Below are 23,589 nucleotides of genomic sequence, written 5' to 3'. Positions count from 1 at the left end.
CTCTTGTAGCACTTTATTCTTTCGGTAAAGCGACGCGCAAAAATAAATAAAGAAACAAATAAACAAATAGAAAAAGTGAATGCAGTGTCCACCGAGCCTGGGGTTAAGGAGCGACGATCAGCCAGTGTGATGCTGCTGCTGCTGCAACACCTCTGGAGGCGACGCAGGAGACGCGGTGCAGCAGCAGCAGGCGCTGAGTAAGGAAGGCGGCGTAGCCTATAGGAGGAGAAGAGCAGACAGACTACTACAACAGCGCCTGAGAGAGAGAGACAGAGAGAGAGAGAGAGAGGGAGGGAGAGGGAAAGAGAGAGAGGGAGGTGGAGAAAGAGAATAAGAAGAAGGGGAGAAAACCGACAAGCAGAGGGATTAGGCGACTGAACCTGTGATCGACGGAGACCCCCCCATCCTCCAGTCGCTGTTCTGCTTTATTTACCCACAAACAATAAACCCCGGTGGTGATGGATCTGCATTCAGGTACCCCCTTTTTTCCCCTCTCTCCCCTTTCTATCGTTAGGCAGTGTGCATGGCAATAAGGACCAGGAATGAGATTCATGTTTTGGTGGTGGACAGAGTGGAAAAAGGGTGATGGTGGATGAGTGGGGATGGGGATGGGGATTGGGGGATAGGGTGGGGGGGCGGGGGGGGGTTTATATGAATTGTGATGCGCTCGATTCAATTGCAGCGGGAGCTTTAGACAACGGGGCTCATACTGCAGCAATTTCCCCATTTACACGTCTTCTCTTCATGATGCCGGAGGCTTAGTAGTGTCCGCGAAGAGGATTGTGAGGTAGATGATGTGAGCAGAGTTGCAGACTGCAGCCTCACTGAGCAGAGATCGTCCCGTTGCCTGATTTAGTGATTCCTGTAATGGTCTGCCTCTGGAAGCAGCTGGATAGAGTTTCTTTGTGTGAGTTGGGGTCCCTTATTAGGATGGGAGAAGATTAGTCTTTACTCGTGGTTGCTATGGCTTTTTGTGATGCAATTTTCTTCTTCTTTTGTGTTTTTCTGTATGTGACAGCTTTAAGCAACAAAGTGAACAGAATTTCAGGCATGGCAAAGCTCCTCCTTTACCTCCTGCTGCTGTGTGGATGCCACAATAGGTAAGATAAGAGCTTAACACATGTGAAACAGTGGATGGATGGATTAGAAGTCTTATTATAAAGCTGATTGTCCTAAAGTTGCTGAGGTTTAAAGAAAATATTCCACTTTCATTTTCAGTTTCAGCTGTAATTTAGCAAATGAAGCTCTTTTTGAGCTGAGGATTTCTGCCAGAGCTGCCCTCCTTTCCGTGATTGATCCCATACCGGAGCCGCACTCTGCTACACCACTACTTAAGTGGCTGCCCCACACTCAAGCCAAGCAGAAACAATCTTTGGCAATGCTGTCAGGAATAGTCGACTCATCTGACTAGATCGATGGCTTTCAGATCACATGCTCAAATCCAGCTTGTAACCTTTGTGCACGTCTCTTCCTGGGCTAATTCTTGCGAGTGAACACAGTGTGCTCTGTGCTCTACAAAGAAAACTGCTCATCTATAAGACATAATGCCATATTTAGAAGGGGAGCTCATTTGTTTATATTTGGATCACATGTCAAAGCCTTAATTAACTCTACTGGTAGTTGTAAGTAGCACTTATGTTCAATAATTAATCACAACAAGCTCGTCCTTAATGCGGCGAGCTCATTCATCACAATAACCATGTCCTGTTTAGACGTCCTGCAGTTAAACTAACGCCAGGATGTTGTTTCTTCTCGTTTCCTTTTCATCCTCTCCTCTCCTAGTCTCTGCCTGTCCTCCTCAGAGGCTCAGAAGGAGACGGCGGCCAACGACAACAGCACGGTTTTCACCAGGATCCTGGACGGGCTACTCGACGGTTATGACAACAGGCTCCGGCCAGGACTCGGAGGTTGGTTGGAGACAAATTTATGAGTGCAGACATGACATTTTAGAGCCTTCTGATTTGAAAAGTAGGCAGCCATCGTACATTTTCATATAACTCCATAACTGAGCCTCTCTTCACGCTAACCTAACCCCCTAACCTGACCTCTGTGATGAAAGGCCTCGTTCCCTGTTGCGATTTCACAAAAGTGCAGTTAGTTCCCTCGTGAGCTAAGGTGAATGCGCGCGCACACACCCACGCACACACACACCCACCCACACACACACACACACGTCGTCAGACAATGCGCTCCCCTTTTCAGGATCATGAGTGCATGCGCTCCTTTCTAGTGTGCTGCCATGGTAGAGGGAAAGTAAATCAATGAAGCCATCGTCAACCCAGCTTGAATTCAGTGTGCTGCAGTGTTTTATTCACACTCCTCACCCTGGCAACAGGAGTTAACCTTGAGAGCCGACAAACCGCCATTCAAAGGTGGAGACTCTTTTTCCTTAGGGGCTCTTGAAATGAAAGCTTTTAATTTTATACTTCTGCCATCCCCGACTCCTTCCCTACCTCGCTCCCTAATGGCGTGGCATTTAGTCCACTGATTTCCAATTTGCTCTTTATTTCATTCTCATGACACTGGTCCTTGTTTCACTTTGTTTCTCATGCACATGGAGTACTTGTCCCATAATTGGAAGAAACCAGGCTTTTTCATGCCGAATGCCTGATGTGTCATGGCAAAAGCCCCTCTCTCACATCCTGGTAACGGTTGCTACCCTTGAAAAGAGAGCCTATAAATACATACCAGAAAAAACATTCAGGCCTTCGTTCGGCATTCAACAAGCTGCTCTCCACAGCACAGCCAATCCCAGATCTCCCAGACCAAATTTATATGCATAGAGGAGATTTTGTTGGCTTTGCTGGTGCGAATGACAGAAATAAGGTGCTACCTTTTACACATCATCTTCAGAAGCAAAGCATTGTGAGAGAAATCACGTAAATGTGCAGAATAGCACAGAGAGAGCAGGGGTTTATATTCTGTAGCTGCAATTGGAAAGTGGAGTTTAAAATGCTCAACATTGGTTTTATTGTTTAAAATTGTCACACTATGCTTAAATGTGATCATTGTGATCGTCTTAAGAAAAGCTTTTTTATTTAAATTAGTATACTTGTCAAGATTTAACAGCCTCTGGAGCCAGAGATGAACATTGACAGAAACTAAATCTACTAGATAGTAAAAACAAAAACTTTTATACTGCTTTAAATTTGGTGTAGCTGCGTTAAGAACATCCCAGGTGAAGGCACAGACTTATGCTGCTTTTCATAGCCTTTGTTTGTCTTTCCCCACACCTAAGACACTCTCAACTGTTCTCTCTCAACAGAGAACGTCACAGAGATCAAAACAAATATCTTTGTCACCAGCTTCGGCCCGGTGTCTGACACAGAGATGGTGAGTTCATCTACAGCAAACACCGGTGCTACAGAGAGAGAGAGACTAGCTCAGCTGAACAAACAGGAAACAGGAAACAGTCCCCAAAGGCCACCCTCGACTACTGTCAGTATATTTAGTGCCCAACATATTGTATATTTACTCTTTGTGCTCCTGCCCAAGATGTGTCTGTGGCTGTTTTTGGCAACTTGTGCATTAAATAAATGTGAACGTCTTTTAACTTTTCCGCTTTAATGCAGTGTGGTTGGCCTATTCCAGTCTGTTCCAAATGATTAATCTCTTTATTAATCTCTTCTCTTATGAACTATAAGGTTCCACCTGAGTAGGAAACTGCATTAAATCTCCTCCTCCACACTGTTATATCCCTGGCACACTTAACACCTCAGTGATCTAACCCGCCACTCCTTTAATTAAGTCGAAAAGGTATTGACAGAGAAACATGATTGATTAATGAAATATGGCAAAAAGCCCTGAACGGTTCTGAGGTCCATAAAACCTCATGGTCTGCTAACAGCTTCGTTATTCTCCGAGATCGAGTTTTGTGTGTTTCTTGTTCATTCGTATTTTCAAGTTGATATTTCACGCACGAGCGACTCTGACAGATTTCTACACTGCAGTGTTTGACCACCATATAAAATCTGGAGTTATGAAGACATAAAGCAGGAGCTGCTGTAATAGTAAGCAAATTGTTTGACCACTTTGAACCGAATGCCAATTGACTGTGAAGGAGTTACTGTAAATTAACTTGTCTGTTAAAGCTCCACGTGGAAAACACTGATCTTATGTGTCTAAACGGCTGTAAAAGTCCGGAACTGTTGTTGATATTTTAAAACTAAAATCTTTCTCCTGCTGTGTGTCCTAGGAATACACCATAGATGTCTTTTTTCGCCAGAGCTGGAAGGACGAGCGACTGTGTTTCAAAGGGCCCATGGAGATGCTGCCCTTAAACAACCTGCTGGCCAGTAACATCTGGACCCCTGACACTTTCTTCCTAAATGGCAAGAAGTCTATTGCTCATAATATGACCACACCCAACAAGCTGCTGAGGCTGAAGGATGACGGCACTTTGCTCTACACTATGAGGTAGGTCGTAACACGGAGGTTGTTCATCATGGAAATTTGTGTTTAGTGCTCTGAGTCTCATGATTCTTAACTGAGCTGAGGACACCCCTCATTTATGTGCCTTGCAGCTAGTATGTAAAATTAAGAAATAGCCAACAAGGTCAAAATAATGCATAATCCAAATATCTCCTTTGAAAATAAAAAGCAACCTGCAAAATGGTACTGAGACTGCAGGGGAACAGTGACACCCAGTGGCCAATCAGAGGTATTAAATTTGTCCTAGAAAAGTCAATAATACGTTTAAAAAAACAAAAAAACCAAACATTGCAAGTTTTTCTTTAAAGTGCATTCCTTTATTCTAATATTTATTCATTCTAATTGAGAAATCCTGAAACCAAATAACTGGAGTGAGATGTGTCTTTAAAGTGGCGGGGTTCGATGAAACACTGCAGAGAGGAGATCATCTATTATGAAAGCAGCCTTATTGTGAACTATAGTTTTTGGCAGTAACGTTGCAGAAATAGGTCAATGATGAACTCCAGATGGTGTAACTAAACCACTAGTATTAAAAAAAAAAATACTGAACTTTTTCTGCTTAAAAATTTATATCCGATACCAGTCCCCCCCCCCCACCAGGGGGAGGGCGGGTTATCCAAAAGCAACCATCCTCACATATTAACATATACAAATTTGCACGCACAATAACTACAAACATGGAAACCAATAGATGTATTTCTACCTGACATGGATATGTGTGTGTTCATGATCTAAAAATAGCATCAGATTCCACGCCGCAGCGGGAGGTCGCTTTTAATCGTCTGATTGTTACACTACTGTGCTTGTCATTAACAGCAGAGCTTCACCACAGGCAGCACTGATGTTACTTCCTGCATAAACACAATGCCTCGCACACGCACGCGCGCACGCACGCACGCACACACACACACACACACACACACACAAAGGCCATCTGGGTACTTGCAGGTTATAGCTAAAGCAACAGGAGAGACTTTCTGTTTCTCTCACACAGACTGGACTATTTAATTCACTATTCTTTATAATCTACCATTTATTATCACAGAAATATGACTAATATGTGCATGAGTGATAATCTGCGATTTGTATTTAGCTGTTTATCTATATAGGCCTGTGATGCTATTAAGTCTTAGGCTTTGTTCACATTACCTTTACTTCTTAATTGTTTGGCATCCCACACACTCCAGTGATTGCTAAATCGATCAATCAAATGGTTCTCTCTTTTCTTCTAACACAAAGAGATGTCTATTCACAAACAAAGATATGTGGCACTGCCTATGTTTGGAGTTAATTAGACCCTGGGGAGGTCTCACTCCCTGCTAAAATCTCTCATAAAAAAAAAAACTGTGATAAAACTCCAAAGACAGAAATCCAAATAGACTTGCTTGGGATTTTGGATTGGCTGTGCTCTGTGAACCACACTGTCAATATATAATCATGAACAGAACACAGAGCACAAATAGATCATATTAAAAGCCAATGGATTTAGCCATGTGTTACAGCTGTACAGCATGGTTTGTTTTTTTAGTCATCAGGTCCAATTTAGGGTTATAAACTGCAATGAAATTAACTATGTGAAATATCAAGGTAATTAAAATAATGTCAAGTATGCTTTTGAGCTGGTTATCCGCAATCAAGATTTATTTTGGCCTGTACAATGACGCAAGTGATTGATTAGGTGACATATATTAGGGGAGATTCAGCAAACTATGATCAGGTGTGTTCAGCCAATCAGAAGCTAATACCAATTCATTTTTGTCTTCCTTCACCCCATCCTCATCTGAGATAGTATCTTCCAGCTTCTTGGTGATTGAACACACCTGATCCAGGTAATCAGCAGTGAGTAGAGCAAAAATAGTTGGAAAACAAGCAGAACAGTGGCCCTTGTGTACTGCTGCTCGATGCTAACACACACAGTGTACACAGACTATGTACCATGGTGTTCTCATAGGAACTATACCGTTCTTACAACATTATGACCCTCGACCCACACCGTAGTTCTTGGAAATCAGGATTTATTTATTTTAAAACAACCAGATGGTGGGTCAACTTTCAACTGAGTTCATGCCGAACAAATTAACAAGAAGCAAAAACTGAACAGTTTAACTTTTATTACGACAAAAGAAGAAGTCTGCTGCTCACTGTGTCCTCCTTAAAATAAATCCTGAAATCCTTCATGTGCTTGTCCATTGATTTTAGTGACATGCAGGAATTATACAGATGCCTTTGTATGTTCACTAGTGATGGGCAGGTGAAGGCTCATGAAGCTCTTTCCTTCTAATTGTATCGAAAAAGATTCACAGATTCAAGGCTTCAGTCTAAGAACAGTGACATCTGGTGGCCAACCGAACCAAACTATTACTCATTCACTAATATCAGCCTTAGTTCACCTGTTTTTCCATCACTGACAACGGCAAAACCGAAAAACAACCAATTTCCCGTTTTGGTTTAGGAAAACAAATTTGGATTTCCCTTATTGGTTTAACAGAAAAATTTCAACGTATTTGTCTCCATGGATAATTTATAAAATGCCACTTTCCACAGCACTATGCAGTCTCAACACACCCAGGCTTGATGGGAGCCCATTACAGCCAGACAGTGGATAGGCTCCATAGGTTGCATATACAGCTTTATTAGCTACATTACCATGAAGTGAGGAGATTATGCACCATTGTCATTAGACACAGCTGAGTTGCCATTCCCAATCCTAGTGTGGTCTTTTAGCCAGACACTGGAGCATACTAATATCATTTAAACGTATCGGCAGGTCAGTGACTTCAAAAAGGCAATGGAAGGTACTAAAAAGTGCTACATTTTATTTACATAACGAAGGTCTTAAATATTTTTTCCATTTTGTGGCTCTTTCATGGTGTCTTGTGTTTCTGTGGGTGGTTTTACATTCCTTTCTAGCCATTTAATGTCTGTGTGAGGTCATTTAGTGAGTCTTTGCAGTCATTTTATGTCTCCTTTTAGTCAGGATGTGTCTCTCCGGGGTAGTTTTGGATCTCTGTTGTGGTTTTGCATCTTTTTGTGGTCCCTTTGAGTCTCATTGTGGTTGGTTTGTGACAGGAAAGAGTCACTTCATAGTAGTAAATAAAGATCTAGATAGCGGGGAAAGACTGGCAAACGTTTGATAAGTATAGGGCTTATTGTTTGTTTCTTGAACTGGGCTGACTGAAAAGGGATATTACATTATATTTGACATAGTATGAAAAATCTTAAAATCAATTTGCTGAAACTACAAAAACCCTGAAAAGACTTTTTTTTTTTTTTTTACATCTAACTTTATGTTTTGGCATTCAACACTAAGCTGATTCTTCTGTCTTTTCACACCTTGGATATATTATATAGCCCTAAATCCCATGAAATAGACTGTATGTAATATAGGTTTTAAAAAAATGTGCTTGTTAGAGGAAAAAGACAGATTGTGCATCATCGAGACTCAGTCTTAATACAACATAAAGCTCCCGGCTTTAAAACTAAGCCCTGTCTGTTTTCTTTCAACTTTTCACCAAGGTCATTGGAAACTTTACGTTTCCCGTCGGTGTGATGGACTGGACGCTGGTCTGTTTCTGAGGTTTTAGCCCTGTAATGTAACAATTTCCACTCAGACTGGAGAAACTAAATCATGGACATTATTCTAAACTTATTTAACCCCACGATTTTTAACTATGAAGGGAATAATGTGGGTCTAGGCTTCCGTCCTAAATCAGAATACAGTAAAAATGAGCAAGTATATTTACAGGCATCTTTCCTAATGGGGTAAGGCCCCATGAATAATTAGAACCTGGTATAGCAGCCAATAGCCCTGTTACTTATTTATCTCACAGACACTCTTTCCTCTCCTACATGCAAAATCCTTCATCTGTTTTCAGCACAGTAATGCAATTGAATAATCCTGCACTGATGTGGAAATCAAGCTGAGCCCCAAAACAGCGAGTCTGTAAGGAGGTGTCCTCTTATCCCACTTTGTTATGCTTCACTCACCTTAATGATACAATTGTGAAACCTCCTGCAGTAGATCCATACTGAGGTAGGTTTTTGAAGCTTAAAAAAAAAAAAACACATCTCAGCAGGATTTTTTGACACATCTCAGGACACAGCTGTCATTAAGATTATGGTATAAAATTATAACAACACATAATTCTATTTACTAATGCTGAATGCTGATTGTGTGCCTGAATAATTAGAGCAGAAAGCATCTGCGTTAGACAATCTTTTATCATGGGTCTTTTTGCACTGTTTCCCAAAACACCTAATATTCCTTCATCCAGTCCACTCACTTTAATGAATCCAGTGAAAAAATTATGTCACTGGATTACTCTTTATCATCTTGAGCAAAAATACTATTTGATTCATTCTAGAGCAATCAATCAAGAGCAAAAATGTGAAATTAGGATGTGTGTTTTGTTGTTTCTATTCCCGATCAACTTAATTTTGTGGTTCTTTTAGAACAGGAAATTGTTGCTATTGTTGTTGAGTGTGATTTATCTAAATAGAAGCACTACAGGAGACAGATTCCACCTTAAGTCCTTGACAATTCAAACATTGTTCATTATGCGATAGAAGTTTAAGGTTATGTTTAATATTCATACCTGAATGGATTGACAAGTGCACGAGAGATCGAACCAAAGCCCATTCATACCATAAACACACAAACTCTGTGACCACCAGGTGGTAGTGTTGTCACTTCAATACTAGTGATGCTGAGAGAGGGACGTTGTGCATCTGCCAATGTTATACACTAAACTGCAGTGTTAATTTTCTCACTATGACATCAAGGTACCACTTTCTCATGATGCACCATTTATAAATGTTTATAAGAAATAATCAGTGTAATCATTAGTGTTTATTGATTAATGAATCACTTACTAAAGCTTCCTAGATCAGTGGTCAAACATCCAGATTTCCTGATTAAAAAGCACACAAGTATGTATGTTTCCAGATATTTCCACCACTATTATTATTTAAAACTGTTATTACAGCCGTGTTAGATGGTTAATAGGGACTGTACTGTGCGCTTTGTCTTAGATTGACCATATCAGCAGAATGCCCGATGCAGCTGGAGGACTTCCCCATGGACGCACACGCCTGCCCTCTTAAGTTTGGCAGCTGTGAGTAAAATCATGTCTATTTTTATATTTATTTTGTATTTTTTTTTTTTTTTTTTACAATTTTTACTCTGATGCAGTGAGAAATATAACAGTTTTCTATAAATCTATAGAACAATGCAATGGTAATTAATGCTTTAACGTTAATGGATTGCTGAGTTTATTTCCTTTACATTTAATTTCATGATTGTTATCTTCACTTTTAAAGCAAGATGATCTAACCTTTCCTGAACTATGGTCACTGCAGCTAAACTGACAGCAATATGTGTTATTGACCCAATATTTACTTATCTTAAGTTATTATAGGTTTGCCAACATTCCTTTACATCATCCATCATAAGCTACTGGTCATACCAGACCAAGTAAGGCCCTGTTGAACTGAGCAGTGAATGGTTTGGTGGAGACAAAAGGAGAGATGCTTAGTGCATGTTCTCCAAAAATGAATTAGGCCAATGATCAGAAGGGTTTTCCCCAATGCCCTCTTTAACAGTATGGCCTGTCTGTGTGTTCTGCCAACAAGGACATGTATAGAAACTTGAGTGGCCCTGGGGTTATTTTAAGACCGATCTGGCGAAATGCCACACAGTGAGAGCCTCTTGGGCTAAAAGGATGAGGCTCTTATCCCCAGTCAACTCACACGCCCTATGTAAGAGACGCACATTTGACTGTAATCCAATTACACTGTAAGTTGCTGTTGGTCCTTCCCATGGCAAACTTTTAATTGCATCGGTGCAACGCCCAGCAGGTAAGAGGTGTAAGTGTATAATAAGAATAATGGCAACACTGTGTCTTTACAAGTTGAAGTGTCCTAGAGTGTAGAAGATCTTTTCCTTCCATCATTTCTTCTGGATGCTCTGAGACTAACTAGGACCTTTTCATCTGACCTCACCACATCCTGATTTTAAGCCTTAGTCCTCAGGGGCTTAACACTCACTGTGCAGCAAATGTTCTGGACCTCCACTCTCATAACTACAGCAAGTTAATATAATTACACCTGCATAGAAAAAAAAAAAAAAAGACATTCAATTTTCTTAAAATAAACAAAAGCTGCAGTGCCTGGCACAAAAATTGTATCCAGTATCCAGTGTTTACTACCGTCATCATTCTTCTGTTGAGGACAGTCTACAACAATTTAGAACAACTTCAGTCCACACTGTGATAAAACAAGACAGGACAAATAGGCAAAATTAACACCCCCCCCCCAAAAAAACAACAAAAACTAAAAACTGAAAAGGTGTGAAGCCTGAGCATTTTACCATGAACATCGATGTAGTGTCCTCTACAGTATGCAATAAAACCAATACATATATAATGCATATTTTTGCCTATAGATAAAGGCTGGGTCTGGTTAGGTCACTTAGCCAGCTGTAACTTCATTAACCTCTTTCTTTAGCGGACCAGCTCTGTAATGGGATGCACAGGTTTTGACTTTAAATGGAACAGTGGACATTTAACTTCATAAAGCTGAAAATTTGCTGACATTTTTAATCAACAGTTTCTCAGCTGATTAAGCTGATACGACGCGCAGAATGAGGATAGTCCTAGATCACGTATATAAAGGTCACTTCAGCTTTAACGTGAACACCCATGCACCTGTCTCTCACAGCTTCTTGTATCCACCCATTGGTGAGACATTAGTGATTTATCATGTAATGAAAGTATAGAGACATGCTCTAAATTTGGTCCAGGTAAAGGGCAACTAATCCCTTATTCTGGCCCTACAGTACTGACATCCTAATTTAGGTGCTGGCCTGCAGCCATATAGATCTGAGGTTTTCACTGAGGAGTTGGAATAATACTCTGATGTGTTCCATGTCACACAAAGAAGCAGATGAAACCTGGTCGGTCCCCTCAGCAGTAGGAAAATAAACTACAGTCTAATGAGTCGTCTTTCAAGCAGTCTTTCCTTTAATCCACAATGATCCTGCTCAACACAGGTACTGGATCCTTTTATGACTGCTCGTTCTCTTGGAGCCATTTTATATTCTAAGATAATGAATGTCTGAATTACTTCTCTGGCCCTCAGGGGCCTTAAAGGTTCACAGAGACGACTTAAGTTGTTCTAATTTGTTGGAGACCGTCCTCGACAGAAGAACGACACGGTCATATATTCAAAGGCTTGAAACAACCTGTTCAGGGTTTTTAAACTGTAGCTTACAAACTAACATACCATAATTAAAGATGTGCTTCTTGACCTTGGGAGTAAGCCTCAGCTGCTTCAATACCTGGCAACCCGTTAATGATTGCAGTTTATGTTAGTGCAGGTTAACACACTATTTAATGTTATACTTCAGCTTGTTGTTGTTATATCCTACTGTCCCTGTAGCTCACGTCCCATCTTCTAATAACAGTCAACTGTAAAAGTGATGTTTCCCTAACATTAGTCAACCTGTATTGTTACTTAGGTCTGTAGATTCCTGCCTCTGTATTACTGATTCAGTCAGAGTGCACAGAGTTACTGTTCAGTAAGTGATGAATTTGGCTGAGTTGTAGCTCCTTTGCCTCACACACAAGGCGGGAGCAGCAAAGCGTTAAGCATGAACTGTTGAAAAGTTGGCACAGGTGCACAGTCCAGCCTGCCAAAGTCTTTAGCTCTTCCTCTGCATAATGAAGTTCACCAGTAATCCCTTACTTCAGTCTAACTACCCTCCAATTAAAGCGCTGGCCTTTGGTCTGACATTGCCCAAATTTAAACACTACACATATTATACTCCAGTATTCAGACGCCTAGTGAGCACCCGGGATAGAAACACTAAGATGTTATGCTAAGGCCAGAAATAAACAATGCTAACCCAGTTACACAAGTCCAAGCCGATGGTTAAATGAGGGTTTATGACAGTCTGCAAATAAACTGCAAACTCTTAAACGTCTAAATGCAGGTTTGACTTGTCTGTTCATAGATATTTAATGTACATAACTGTGTACTTCATAGCAGATATCGCCAGCTGAGAAAACAACACTAGGCTTCACACATGTCGCTGCATGTCCCCCTTTGAGGGTTTTGTGTCTGTCACAGCAGAAGAAATTGTAGCTACTTAGTATCCTCAGTGTTAAATTAGAATGTTTAGAGAACATCAAAAATAAATAAATAAGCATCCACTGTAAGCGTTCCACACATTCCTCCACTCATTATTTTTCCTCTCAGCAATTCATCCCCCCCCCATTGTCCCCTCACCATATCCATATTTCATGACATTCATCAATATTTTTCCAAGTCTAATGTAGCAAATAGCTTTGCAGTGCGCCAGCTTTCTCCTTGTTCTCATTCTTGAAGGTTCTATTAGAAAATAAGTCAAAATACATGAATATGAAGCATCAGTTGTCATCTTCTTAGTACTTGGCCCTCACAGAAGAGAGAATAATATATTGTATGTGCTGTGTTTGTGCAGGCTTTGATATGAATAAACAAAATAGCAGGAGAGGCTTCACATTTTGTGCTCCGATTTTGGATGTGATGCAACAACATTAAGGTTAATCTGACGAGGTCTGGTTCCTGCTGACAGGGAAGCTCATCTCTGACCCAGAAGTGTGGTTTAAACAAGAATACACTCACATATACACCCACCCCCACCCCCCCACCCCCACACACACACACATATACAGGCATGCAAGCAAAATTCTGCTTTTGGCTTAAAGCCCACAGTCTAATCAAGAAGTGCTAGAAAGACTCTGCATCAGCACTCAAAATATCACACGAGTACATGGGCGGCTACACATAACATGACCGATGACTGGGGTAAAACAAAAAAGGATTTAGGAACTTTCCCTCACATTTTGGATGTTCCTATATTTGAACTTAAAAGCTTACAAATGTTGCAAGCTAATTTAAAGTCATCTTTCTGTTCTTCAGATGCCTATCCAGTGTCAGAGGTGGTCTACACCTGGACTCAGGGAGCTGCTAAGTCTGTGGTGGTGGCGGAGGACGGCTCCAGACTCAACCAGTACCACCTTATTGGGCAAACTGCTGGCACAGAGGACATACACACAAGCAGAGGTCTGTGTGCTTAGCAATATGTTTACTTCTGCGGACAACCCTCTTGAATGTACAAAACAGAACATAACAGACACGCAGAACTACAACTAATCAGCTATGTTCAATTCTAAATACAGAAACACTGTCTGACTCTCATACTCTCACATATACCACATCTTATACTTTGTAATATTTCAAAAGTACAGCACATGATTAGTTAAAGGCAGGCTGAGGATATTCTATTTTCTTATATTGTACCATCTCCCAGTCATCTCACTAACATTTTCACAACAATGAACCTAATTTGTTGTTTAAAAATGTTTGACTAAACTAAAAACCTGCTACCTACCTGCACAGTGCAAAGATAGTTTTGGATGAGTAATATCATATTACATGTATGTGAAATTACTCATACACAATGAGCGAATTCTACGTTTTTCACACAAATAGTAAACACCGCGACGTAACAAGCTTTAGATTAGAAAAGATAAACGGTGATGGGAGTGCAAGGCAGAGAGTAACTGCGGGAAACATTATCGGGAGATCAGAGTCGATGGATGCAGGCTAGACGGGGAGAGTAGCCTATCCCTCGCACAACCAGCTGTCTACAGGCCCGGACAGCCCTGTCAAACAAGTCTTATCCACCCATGAGCCCATGCGCGTGCACACGCCCACATAGAGCTAGAGGGAGACCTGAGACCTGGGGTTAATCCTCCCTTCACCATGCAACCACCCATCAGCTTTTACATAAGGTGATGACATCACAGATGAGAGCAGGACTGGTTGGCTGACACTCTCTGAGTGTATCTGTGTGTTTGTTGGTGTGTGTTCTTGTACATTTATCTCTGTGAGTGCAGGGGTCCTCATAATAACGGCAAAACATGTACAAACAAGTGGGGACATGTGGATGGTGGATGTGTTATTTCTGGGCTGTGTGTTGCTTTTAGGGCTAGAGTCATGGTGAAACATGAAATAAAGCTGGTTTTACAGATCATCACTAGAGGTGTGTTGCTTTAAAATGTACCATAATTGAAATAGACTGACTTCAAATGGAATAAACCCTAATAAGAAAATAGGAAAAGAAATATCTGTGTGTGTCGCTATGTCGGGATTGGACAGCCTCGCTCTGACACATGTGCTGGGGGAAGTAGTGGGGGTGGGGGTGTTGAAAGACATCTGCTTAATACTCTTATGTAAAACAGAACTGTAATGCACTGCCCCACAGTTTCTAGTAGAATCATTATTAAAAGTGTGGATTTCCCCTGTGTTTTTTTTAATTCATTTACCAAGAATGAAGCTTTGCTTTTTCCGTCTGAGTCAATAGTTTAAGCGAATGATTGAAAGTGTTCGTTGGTTGGGGGGGCTGGATTGGTAGTTCTCTACATGGCTGATAGGTTGGCATGCGGACCAGTTTGCTAGTTCATAGACCAGTCGATAAAAGACTGGCTGAAAGTCTGACCCTCTAGTTGGGGACTATTTTCTTTGGCAGTAAGTCATCACTCATGCAGCCTGCAAACCGTCCAAATCGGCGGTGGTGAGTTCAGCTCAGGGGTCACATTCAGTCTGGCAGGTTAATTTACTTTGTGTATGTCTTTGACTCTCTTGCTAACTACTTTCAGGGTGTCAGATGTGCCAAAACAGCGCTCTGCATTTTCATCTTATAGTCTTAGACTGGAGCATGCTTTAAATGGAATATAACCATCTTGGATGCAAATTTAGCATTTTGTATCTAAGTTCATCACAAACTGAAGTTATTTATTACCAGTTAAGCCACAGCTTCTGACAGAGCCTTTGGTTGGCAAGGACATTCAACGTGACTGTATTTGATATATTAATATGTATGTATATGTAAATCTAAAGAGTCAGGAGAGATCTCCTTCAGCACAGGTTTCCCTGGAAGAAACCCTGGAAGTAAACGTGGCTGGACTGCTACACTGGAACCTCATAGAAGCACGTCGTCAGAAAGAATAAAAAAAAATGGATATGAAGGGCAATAAATGCAGCTGAAATATGACTCTGACAACAGAGATACAGATAAATAAGGACAGTGAGCTGTCACATGGAGTTACCTAGAACTCTTCTTGTTTCCTCCTTGACAGTCGCGTGATGTTTAATGGGGTCTAGACAACATATAATGAAGTCCATGTAAACCTCAAACTCTAAACAGCTGCCAATTAATGATCATCTTAGCAGTAACAAATGGCTCTGGCTACAGTACATGGCCTCAATGAAAACTAATTACACCCTGTCTCTGTCTCCAAACCACATCTGTATCGATATTGGTTGTTAATGAACAGAAAATCCTCATCTAAATGGCCCTATAGCAGAAAATATTGACTCTGATGTCTTTTAAGTTTCACATCTTATCTTAGGCACTATTCCCATTGGAGGACTTGAAGAAGGAGCTTAGTCCACAAGTTTTTCTTTAAAGACTTGACTTCTTTAAAGGGCATGACTTCTTCCATCTAAGACAGTGAAATCATTCCTAAAAATAACCCCCTTGTCTCTAAAAGTGGATAAGACTATGGGTAACGGTTCCATCTAGAGATTGTAGCTCTAGAATATTCTTTTTATGTCAAATTCATGTCACAACTCATTTCCAGAGGACAAGTGCTAGCTTAGGCGTCTTGGTCTTTTCATACTCACCAGTTGACCAGCATGGCAGCATTGTTCCCCAACATAAACGGAAGTTCCCCGTGGACGTTGCGAAGCACAAATCCTTGGGAGAAAAGCAGTAAGATCCATCGGAGGAACATGTTCCTCCTCATTCCTCTGCCCCCAGTCCTGTCGGGATCCATGCATCAAGAGCAAAGTTGACCCCTGGGGTGGGCCAGAAGGCAGTGTCTGGATTTGTCTGGATGTTTCCAACAGCAGTAGAAGTTGACGAGGTAGTTGTGAGGTGGATGGCCTGGAGTCATCAAGGCATCAGAGGGCCCAGGTGATGGGTTTGCAGTAAGAACCAGCGGTGTTGGGATACTCCTGGTCGAGGCATGGCCGTGGTGGTGGTGGTGATGATGATGTGTGTTGTATATAGAAGTAGTTTGCCATCAGCAGGGGGTGTCTGCAAAATAAACAGATTTACCTCACTCACAGGCTGCTGTCAGTTGAAGCCCAGAGTGCATTTTGCTGTTTCCCTTCACATGCCAGCTACTCCCATCAACAGTGTTTGATCATTATTCCACAAACTGCTGCCAAACAACAGAAAAATGGCAAAAATTAGAGAAGGTCCACACAGTCACACCCCTCCATCCCACCAGTGATTAGCAGCAGTGGCGGGAGTGTCCCTCTCCGTGGGTCAGAGCAGTTAGAAATCATACTTCATGTGTGTTTCAGTGTGTATATGTGTGCGTGTCAGAGGCAGGGTGGAGTGTGCTGGGCTTAGAGCTCTGTGAGGATCCCAGGACAGGAAGCCTCGCCTCACCCCCGCCACCCACCACCCTCCCCCTTCACTCCCTCTCTCCTTCCCTCACTGACGGCAGGATGCAGATTGTAACCAGGGATTAGGGAGGTTCAAAAATCCGATTTTGCCTGGAGAAAGCCTCATGTATTACTGTGTGTGTGTGTGTGTGTTTGTGTGGGAGGGAGGGAGGGAGGGACAGAGAAAGAGAGCTCCTAGAGTTGCTTCTGTACATGTGCCCCACTCACTGGATTTTTCACTGCAGTCTCAAACTGCTGCTGGTGAGGGGATTTTTATTTTTTTTTTAAAGCCCCAAATGCAATCTTCACTTGTTTAACTTAATACTGTGTCCCCTCTCTTTCTCTTTCACTCTCACTATACTTTTCCTGTCTCTTTATTTACCTCCAGCTGCCACAGCTCCATTCTCAAATCCCAGACAGTAACTGCATAATAACGTATTGTCATGTCCTCGCCATAATTAACACCACTTTCTGCTCATTTTTCAGTTTAATAATGGATCTGAAGGCAGGTTCATTTCACCATTACTTTCAACTGAATATGAAATGCTCTCTCTATCCTATTTTTCATTTTTTAACTGTTCCACCTTCGCCCTTGTCCATTCTGCAGTCCCAACACCTCTGATTATTTCATTACTGAAATAGCAGGAAGGAGGACAGGTACATTAGCTCCGGGACTGGAACAAGATTATGAAGACTTTTGCATCCGTTTTAGTCGGTGACTGAGCATCATTGGGGAAATTCTTGATTTTTCCTCATAAAAAGTAATTGAATCAGTAGTAATTAAGTATTCCTATGTGGCAAACGGTATTCACCCTCCTCCTAAACTGGGAGACATCTTACCTCCTGCCTTGTTTAATGTCCTGATCAAACTTTATGACCTTTTTATTTCTTCCTCCCCTCAGGACAGTATACAGTGATGATGGCTCACTTCTACCTGAAGAGGAAGATTGGGTATTTTGTCATCCAGACATATATGCCCTGTTTCATGACTGTAATCCTGTCCCAGGTGTCATTTTGGCTAAACAGAGAATCAGTTCCTGCAAGGACTGTCTTTGGTGAGTGAAGCTTCTTATTTACTCATTCATTTTTTTTTAAAAACTTATTATTTATAAAGGGTAATATTCCTGTCATGCACGTTCACACCAGGGAGATTAATAACTGTTGTCCACTGAGCAGCAGCGCTCTAGTGTCTTGCAGCTAAGAGTTATTAAAGCACCCTCCTTTGTAGAATGAGGGGGGAAAGTGCTACTTATTTCCAGACAGCTTGTAAAAACTCAATTTAGTCTTGTCACCACCTTTGTTTGCACCCAGGGGTGACCACTGTGCTGACCATGACCACACTCAGCATCAGTGCACGGAACTCGCTCCCTAAAGTAGCCTACGCTACAGCCATGGACTGGTTCATTGCAGTTTGCTACGCGTTCGTCTTTTCCGCCCTCATCGAGTTCGCCACAGTGAACTACTTCACCAAGAGGAGCTGGGCCTGGGATGGAAAGAAGGCTCTGGAAGCACAGCACCCTAAGGTACAACACCAGAGAGCAACCAGGTCACAAAACAGCTTTAAATTTGAAAGGGCATTGCAAATTTGGCATTTTAGCCCAAAAACTACAAATCACAGATCCTTCACATCACTGCCCATACAGTTTGACAATTACAGAATTGTGATATATAAAAAATACACACACACACACACACACACACACACACACACACACACACACACACACACACACACACACACACACACACACACACACACACACACACACACACACACACACACACACACACACACACACACGTCTTCCAGCACCTTAAAAGCTTACACGTGTTGCTAGCGTTAATATTCTCAGAAATGCCCAGGACAACTGCAGGTTGCAATCATCATAAATACAAATCAAACTGCCAGACCACCAGTGGGTCATACCACTAATTCAGTGAAAATCTAATTACAGCCCAGGCCACATGTTCAGGCTGTTTTCTCAGAAATGTTTACCTCTGTAAAAATCACTAGTCATTCTCACCTGAATGAAACACACTGATCACATCTCAGAGCAAAAACACCAGTAAGTGGTAGTGGACTTCATTGTAATCTGTCCCGCTGCAGAAACGAGACCCCATGGTGCTGTCGAAAAAACCCAACAACGTTTGCTCGGCGGGTGTTAACTACACCCCCAACCTCACCAAGGATGTGTCCATCTCCACCATCTCCAACACAACATCGGTGCAGCTGCGGGCCTCTGAGACCAAGATGGTGGACCCGAAGAAGACCTACAATAGCGTCAGCAAGATCGACAAGATGTCACGGATAGTGTTCCCCGTCCTCTTTGGAACCTTCAACCTCGTCTACTGGGCCACGTACCTGAACAGAGAACCAGTGGTGAAAGGAGTTGTCACCTCAACGTAATCTCTCTCTATATCTCTCTCTTTTATTTTATTTTCATTTTTTTTTTGTTGAGGGGAGGAAGTTTGGGCCTAATTGGAGAGTGGATGGACTAAAAGGAAAGGGGTTGTTGTAAGGTCTCTGTCCTAGATGAAAATAATTACAAACAAATATCTGCGCTTGAAGAACAAAAACAAACTATACTCAATTATCTAATTCAAGCACTTTGAATGGATGCAAGGCTGCAACAGAATCCCTTTCCTGTTTTTCATGGCCTAAAAAAAAACAACAAAAAAACAACAAAAACTGCTTGATCCCATAGAAACTGCTTTTACGACTGTGCTGACAAGAGAGCAGGTGCTTTGCTTCTTTCCCATCTATCCTGTTGCAGTTTGCATGACGCTCTCCATGGAAACCATGGACTCTTTGTCTTGAATACCAACCATGTATATGTCAATCACTATCTTAAAGTATGGGAGCACACTTCATCCCTGCTACTGGAGGAAGCATTTTGAGCAATTCTGCTTAAATTTGAATGCATATTATTCTTTTCATTAAAGCTTAAAATGCATCGAGCTTATGCTATTAAAAATGCAATATATCCTGTATTTGAGTTTAAAATTGGATTTTAAAATGTACCTACTTCCATGTGTAGAAGAATCATCTCTTGAAGGTCGTGAGGCATTAAGTGCATTAATAATTGAATTTTGTGTCTCTTTTTTAAAAACCTTTGCTGTTTTGTTTCTTTTTTTTTTCTCTCCTGTTGCAGTGGTTGCTTGTGTGTCTCTTTGTACATCTTTACTTGAAGATTTAAAGTCTACTGCTGCATATGTGGTTTCCCAAATAGTGAAAAATTTCACGAAAAAAAAAAAAAAAAAAAAAAGGGGGTACTTGATGGTGGAAAAATGTACTTGGAAGATTATCATTGCAGGGGATTTTCTATTTCAAATGAAGTGTTTCTCCTCCAGTCATAGAAAACATCATTTAGAGCACTATACCAACAGGAATATTAGAAAGTCGCATGTGGCCCACTTACACCGGGTGACCGGACAGCTGCATATGGTGCATTAAGGACAAACTTGAGATCGGATATATATGTGCTTTAAACTGCATTTTGAGTCTGGGTCACTCAGCTGGCAAACTAATATTCACAGTTGACAGACCAGTGCTTGAGTGTGTTACATAGAGTTTGACTGTGACTGTGATGATCAGGGTTCAAGATGCTGCTGGGCCCTTTGGCAAAACACAAGCTCCGCTTCTAATAATCAGGCTTCAGACAGAAGACTAAGCTCATCAGTGAGACAAAGCTGTCTAAGTCTTTAGGGCCTTTAGACAGAAAATTTTTTGCCTCGAGTTGTAGGTTTATTAATTCTCTTTTGAAACTAAAGAACATGGTTAGTCAAGCAATCACATCAAACCGCTCATCTTTTTTCATTAGTGCAGAGATTAGTTCCCTTCTAAACCAGTAACCAGGACATTTTACAGGGCAAATTCAAAATGAACACTAACCTAACCCTTAAAAGACCTAAAATATCTCTGTGAAACGTGCCCTAGGTCTGCTGGACACAAAGACAAAAGAACAACAATCAAGGAAGTCGATCTGTCAATCAAGCTGTCAATCAAAGCATCACTGTCACTGAACTTCCTCTATTTTCTCTGTGCTGTGCATTTTATTCTTGAGATTGTACATGATTTTATTTGACAAAGTCTTGTAGTAAGGAGGGGAAACATCTCTCTTAACGTTCTAGGTATCTAGCTAGTTGGTAGGTTTGTTAGCTCAGTCACTAATAGTGAATACGTTTGAGTAGTGTAGCAGTGACTCCTGTCTCAGACATTCTGCTTTTATTGAGCTGATTTGTCCTCCAATAAAGGAGGATTATTATTAAAAGAGGATGGTGCAAAACAACAAATTAGTGATGCTAATTCTCTATTCTCTATTTTTTGGCCTCTCTGCCTTTACAGTCCCTTCCATTGTCAGCTTTTTCTAAAGGCAAATATTGACCTTGACCCAGAAATATTGCAGTCACTTTAGTCATGGCAAGCAAATCCACCATCAATGAAATTCGTTTATTTATTCCCCATTTTAAATGCGTGTGTGGCCAGGCGTCGGGGGCTACAGAGGTTTTGGGAAATTAGGTTAAGTCTCATGAGAGATTCATGTAAATAGATTTTATTTTCAACTTTTTGCTTAGGCACAAAAAAAAAAAAAAAAAAAAAAAAAAAGAGTGAGATTCTCATGTTTGTGTTAGAAAAGAAAAAAGCCCAAGTTTAATGCTGACTTTGAATTTACTAAGAGTATGTTTTTTGTCTCTCTTCTTAGTGTTTCTGTGTAAATGTATAAGATTCTTTTCCTCTTGTCGCTTGTAGAAAAGATCATTGTACATCTGACCAAACTTGGCTTTGTACCTTTGAACCCAATCCAATTTTTCTGCGTTTATTTCTACATTTCCTTCATTGAACTGGAAGCAATGAGCACACGTTATGGCATTATGGCTCGAGCCCACCGTAGCACAGCATGTGTGACTCGTTGGACTGTGGTGAGACGTACTCAGGAACAAAAGGACCCAAGCTGCCGCCAGAAGAGCTGCCTCAGAGTCGCTGCAACATTAATCACATGGATTTTAAAGAGCATAGTTCACTCTGTCACCTGCTGCTGGGAGCACTGTCTCTGATAACTTTTTTTTTTTTTTTAAAGCACTGAATGGCTTGGTGAAAATACATGTAAATAAAGATCACATCAGCTGCTACTAGTCCTGCTTTGTTTTGTGAAACCTGGAGTGAATATCTTTTCGGATATCGGTTTTAAAATTCTTAACTAAGTGTTTTTATTGTTCATTTTTGGGCAATATTATCTGGCGCTGTATTGTTTTTGCTGGTTTGAGTTGATGTTGCTTCCTGTCATATTGGGTGATTTTCAGCACAGCTGCTGTATGTTTCAGTGCTTGTTAAAGCACAGCAGCAGGGCAAAAGGAAGTTCAATGAAATGCACTTAAAAGGCGATCTATACATCTGTCTGTCTATGGTTGCCATGGCAGCCAAGTGCAGATGAACAGACCAGACATCCCCAGACATGGATCTGTTCCTCCGTTCTCTTTTTGTTTCTCACTCTGCTGCTTACACATTTTCAAGTAAGAGTGAACGTTTTCCTTTTGGGTCTGATTATTATGCCTGAAGTAGGCGAGTCTTTATTTGTGCTGTCAGAGCTGAGCTGCTTCATCTGCTGCTGGTCAAGCCTTATTTGGGGTTATGGTATGAAACCACAATAAGCTTTTTGGTCCCTGATAACATAAGGGTATTTAAATTTTAGCAGTTTTAATGTTTAGCTCAAATCACTACTGTACATCCTCACAGAGCCTCTAACATAGTAAGTAAACACACACACACTGAAAACATACAGGACCTTACAACTGCAAAATGAGCATGTGCTGAAAAGATCAGGACTAAGAGAGAACAGCTTCATTTTTCACCAGTGTGGACCAAACGTTCATCGCTACAGACAAGTGAAGGCCATCTATGTGCTAGAAGGTAAACTACATACTGGCCATACATCCAGCTATCTTGCTATCCAAGACGTGGTTGCCCCCACTTATCCACCTAACCACCCCTTCCTTCTCTACTGTCAGGCAAGAACTGATAGCCCACCCCGCCCTCCTTCCTTCCTTCAGCCACTGTGACAGACTCATCTGCCATACATCTGTTAGAAAAGGGATTTAGTTCCGCTTAAGTTGACGGGAGCCCCTTACAGCAGAGCGCTTCGCTCCAATTTAAGCCCCGACTGGCCCAGCCAATGACAAATGCTTGTTTTTCCTCTATGTAGTGTCTGGACAGCTGTGGCTGCTGCATGTTAGGGACAAATTTAGGATTGATTATGTGAACTTTATCCAAAGCTAGCTCATGGCCAGTGAAGCAGACTGAGGTTTTGCTTCTTCAACGGGGGGGGGGGTGTAATACACATGCAACAGTCAGCTTAAGAGGTCTTCCAGTATGCAAAGCTCTTAGAGCAACAGTTGTCTATTCCAGGAGGGCTACAGACAGACACTACACATACATGCAGTTTCTTAGTTTTAGGCATCAGTGATTTTTTTTTAAATTTTATTTTGGAGGAGACACTGATTTAGACCTTTGCTTAAAGTCTTTGTAGCTTCAGCTGAACTTAAAGTATTGTACTATTCTATCTCCAGTCTCAGGGCCATTTCTCTACAGACTGACTAGTTTTATTTTGGTATTTTGATGGTAATACTTGTACACCTTTACTTGTAATTTAGTACTTTTAC

At 41.3% G+C, this 23,589-nt stretch overlaps 2 protein-coding genes across 2 annotated transcripts in view; one reads left to right on the top strand and one right to left on the bottom strand.

Annotated features, from left to right (window-relative positions):
- Positions 1-16,313, bottom strand: part of LOC113127233 (gamma-aminobutyric acid receptor subunit beta-3-like) — a 44,345-nt gene extending 28,032 nt beyond the window's left edge. Inside the window, exon 1 of the mRNA XM_026301629.1 lies at positions 16,162-16,313. Within this exon, the coding sequence (XP_026157414.1) occupies positions 16,162-16,313 (152 nt within the window). The remainder of the gene's footprint in view (positions 1-16,161) is intronic.
- On the top strand, positions 459-19,339 carry LOC113127235 (gamma-aminobutyric acid receptor subunit alpha-5-like). The gene is made up of 10 exons (XM_026301635.1): positions 459-474; positions 1,019-1,100; positions 1,783-1,907; positions 3,266-3,333; positions 4,196-4,416; positions 9,463-9,545; positions 13,393-13,536; positions 17,835-17,987; positions 18,244-18,455; positions 19,040-19,339. The coding sequence occupies exons 1-10, from the start codon at positions 459-461 to the stop codon at positions 19,337-19,339; spliced, it is 1,404 nt and encodes a 467-aa protein (XP_026157420.1).
- The last annotated feature ends 4,250 nt before the right edge of the window (positions 19,340-23,589 follow it).

The sequence above is a fragment of the Mastacembelus armatus genome, chromosome 2 (genome assembly GCF_900324485.2).
Source record: "Mastacembelus armatus chromosome 2, fMasArm1.2, whole genome shotgun sequence".
NCBI classification, from domain to species: Eukaryota; Metazoa; Chordata; class Actinopteri; order Synbranchiformes; family Mastacembelidae; genus Mastacembelus; species Mastacembelus armatus.
Note: the sequence above shows the minus strand (reverse complement) of the source record. Positions and strands in the feature narration are given on the sequence as shown.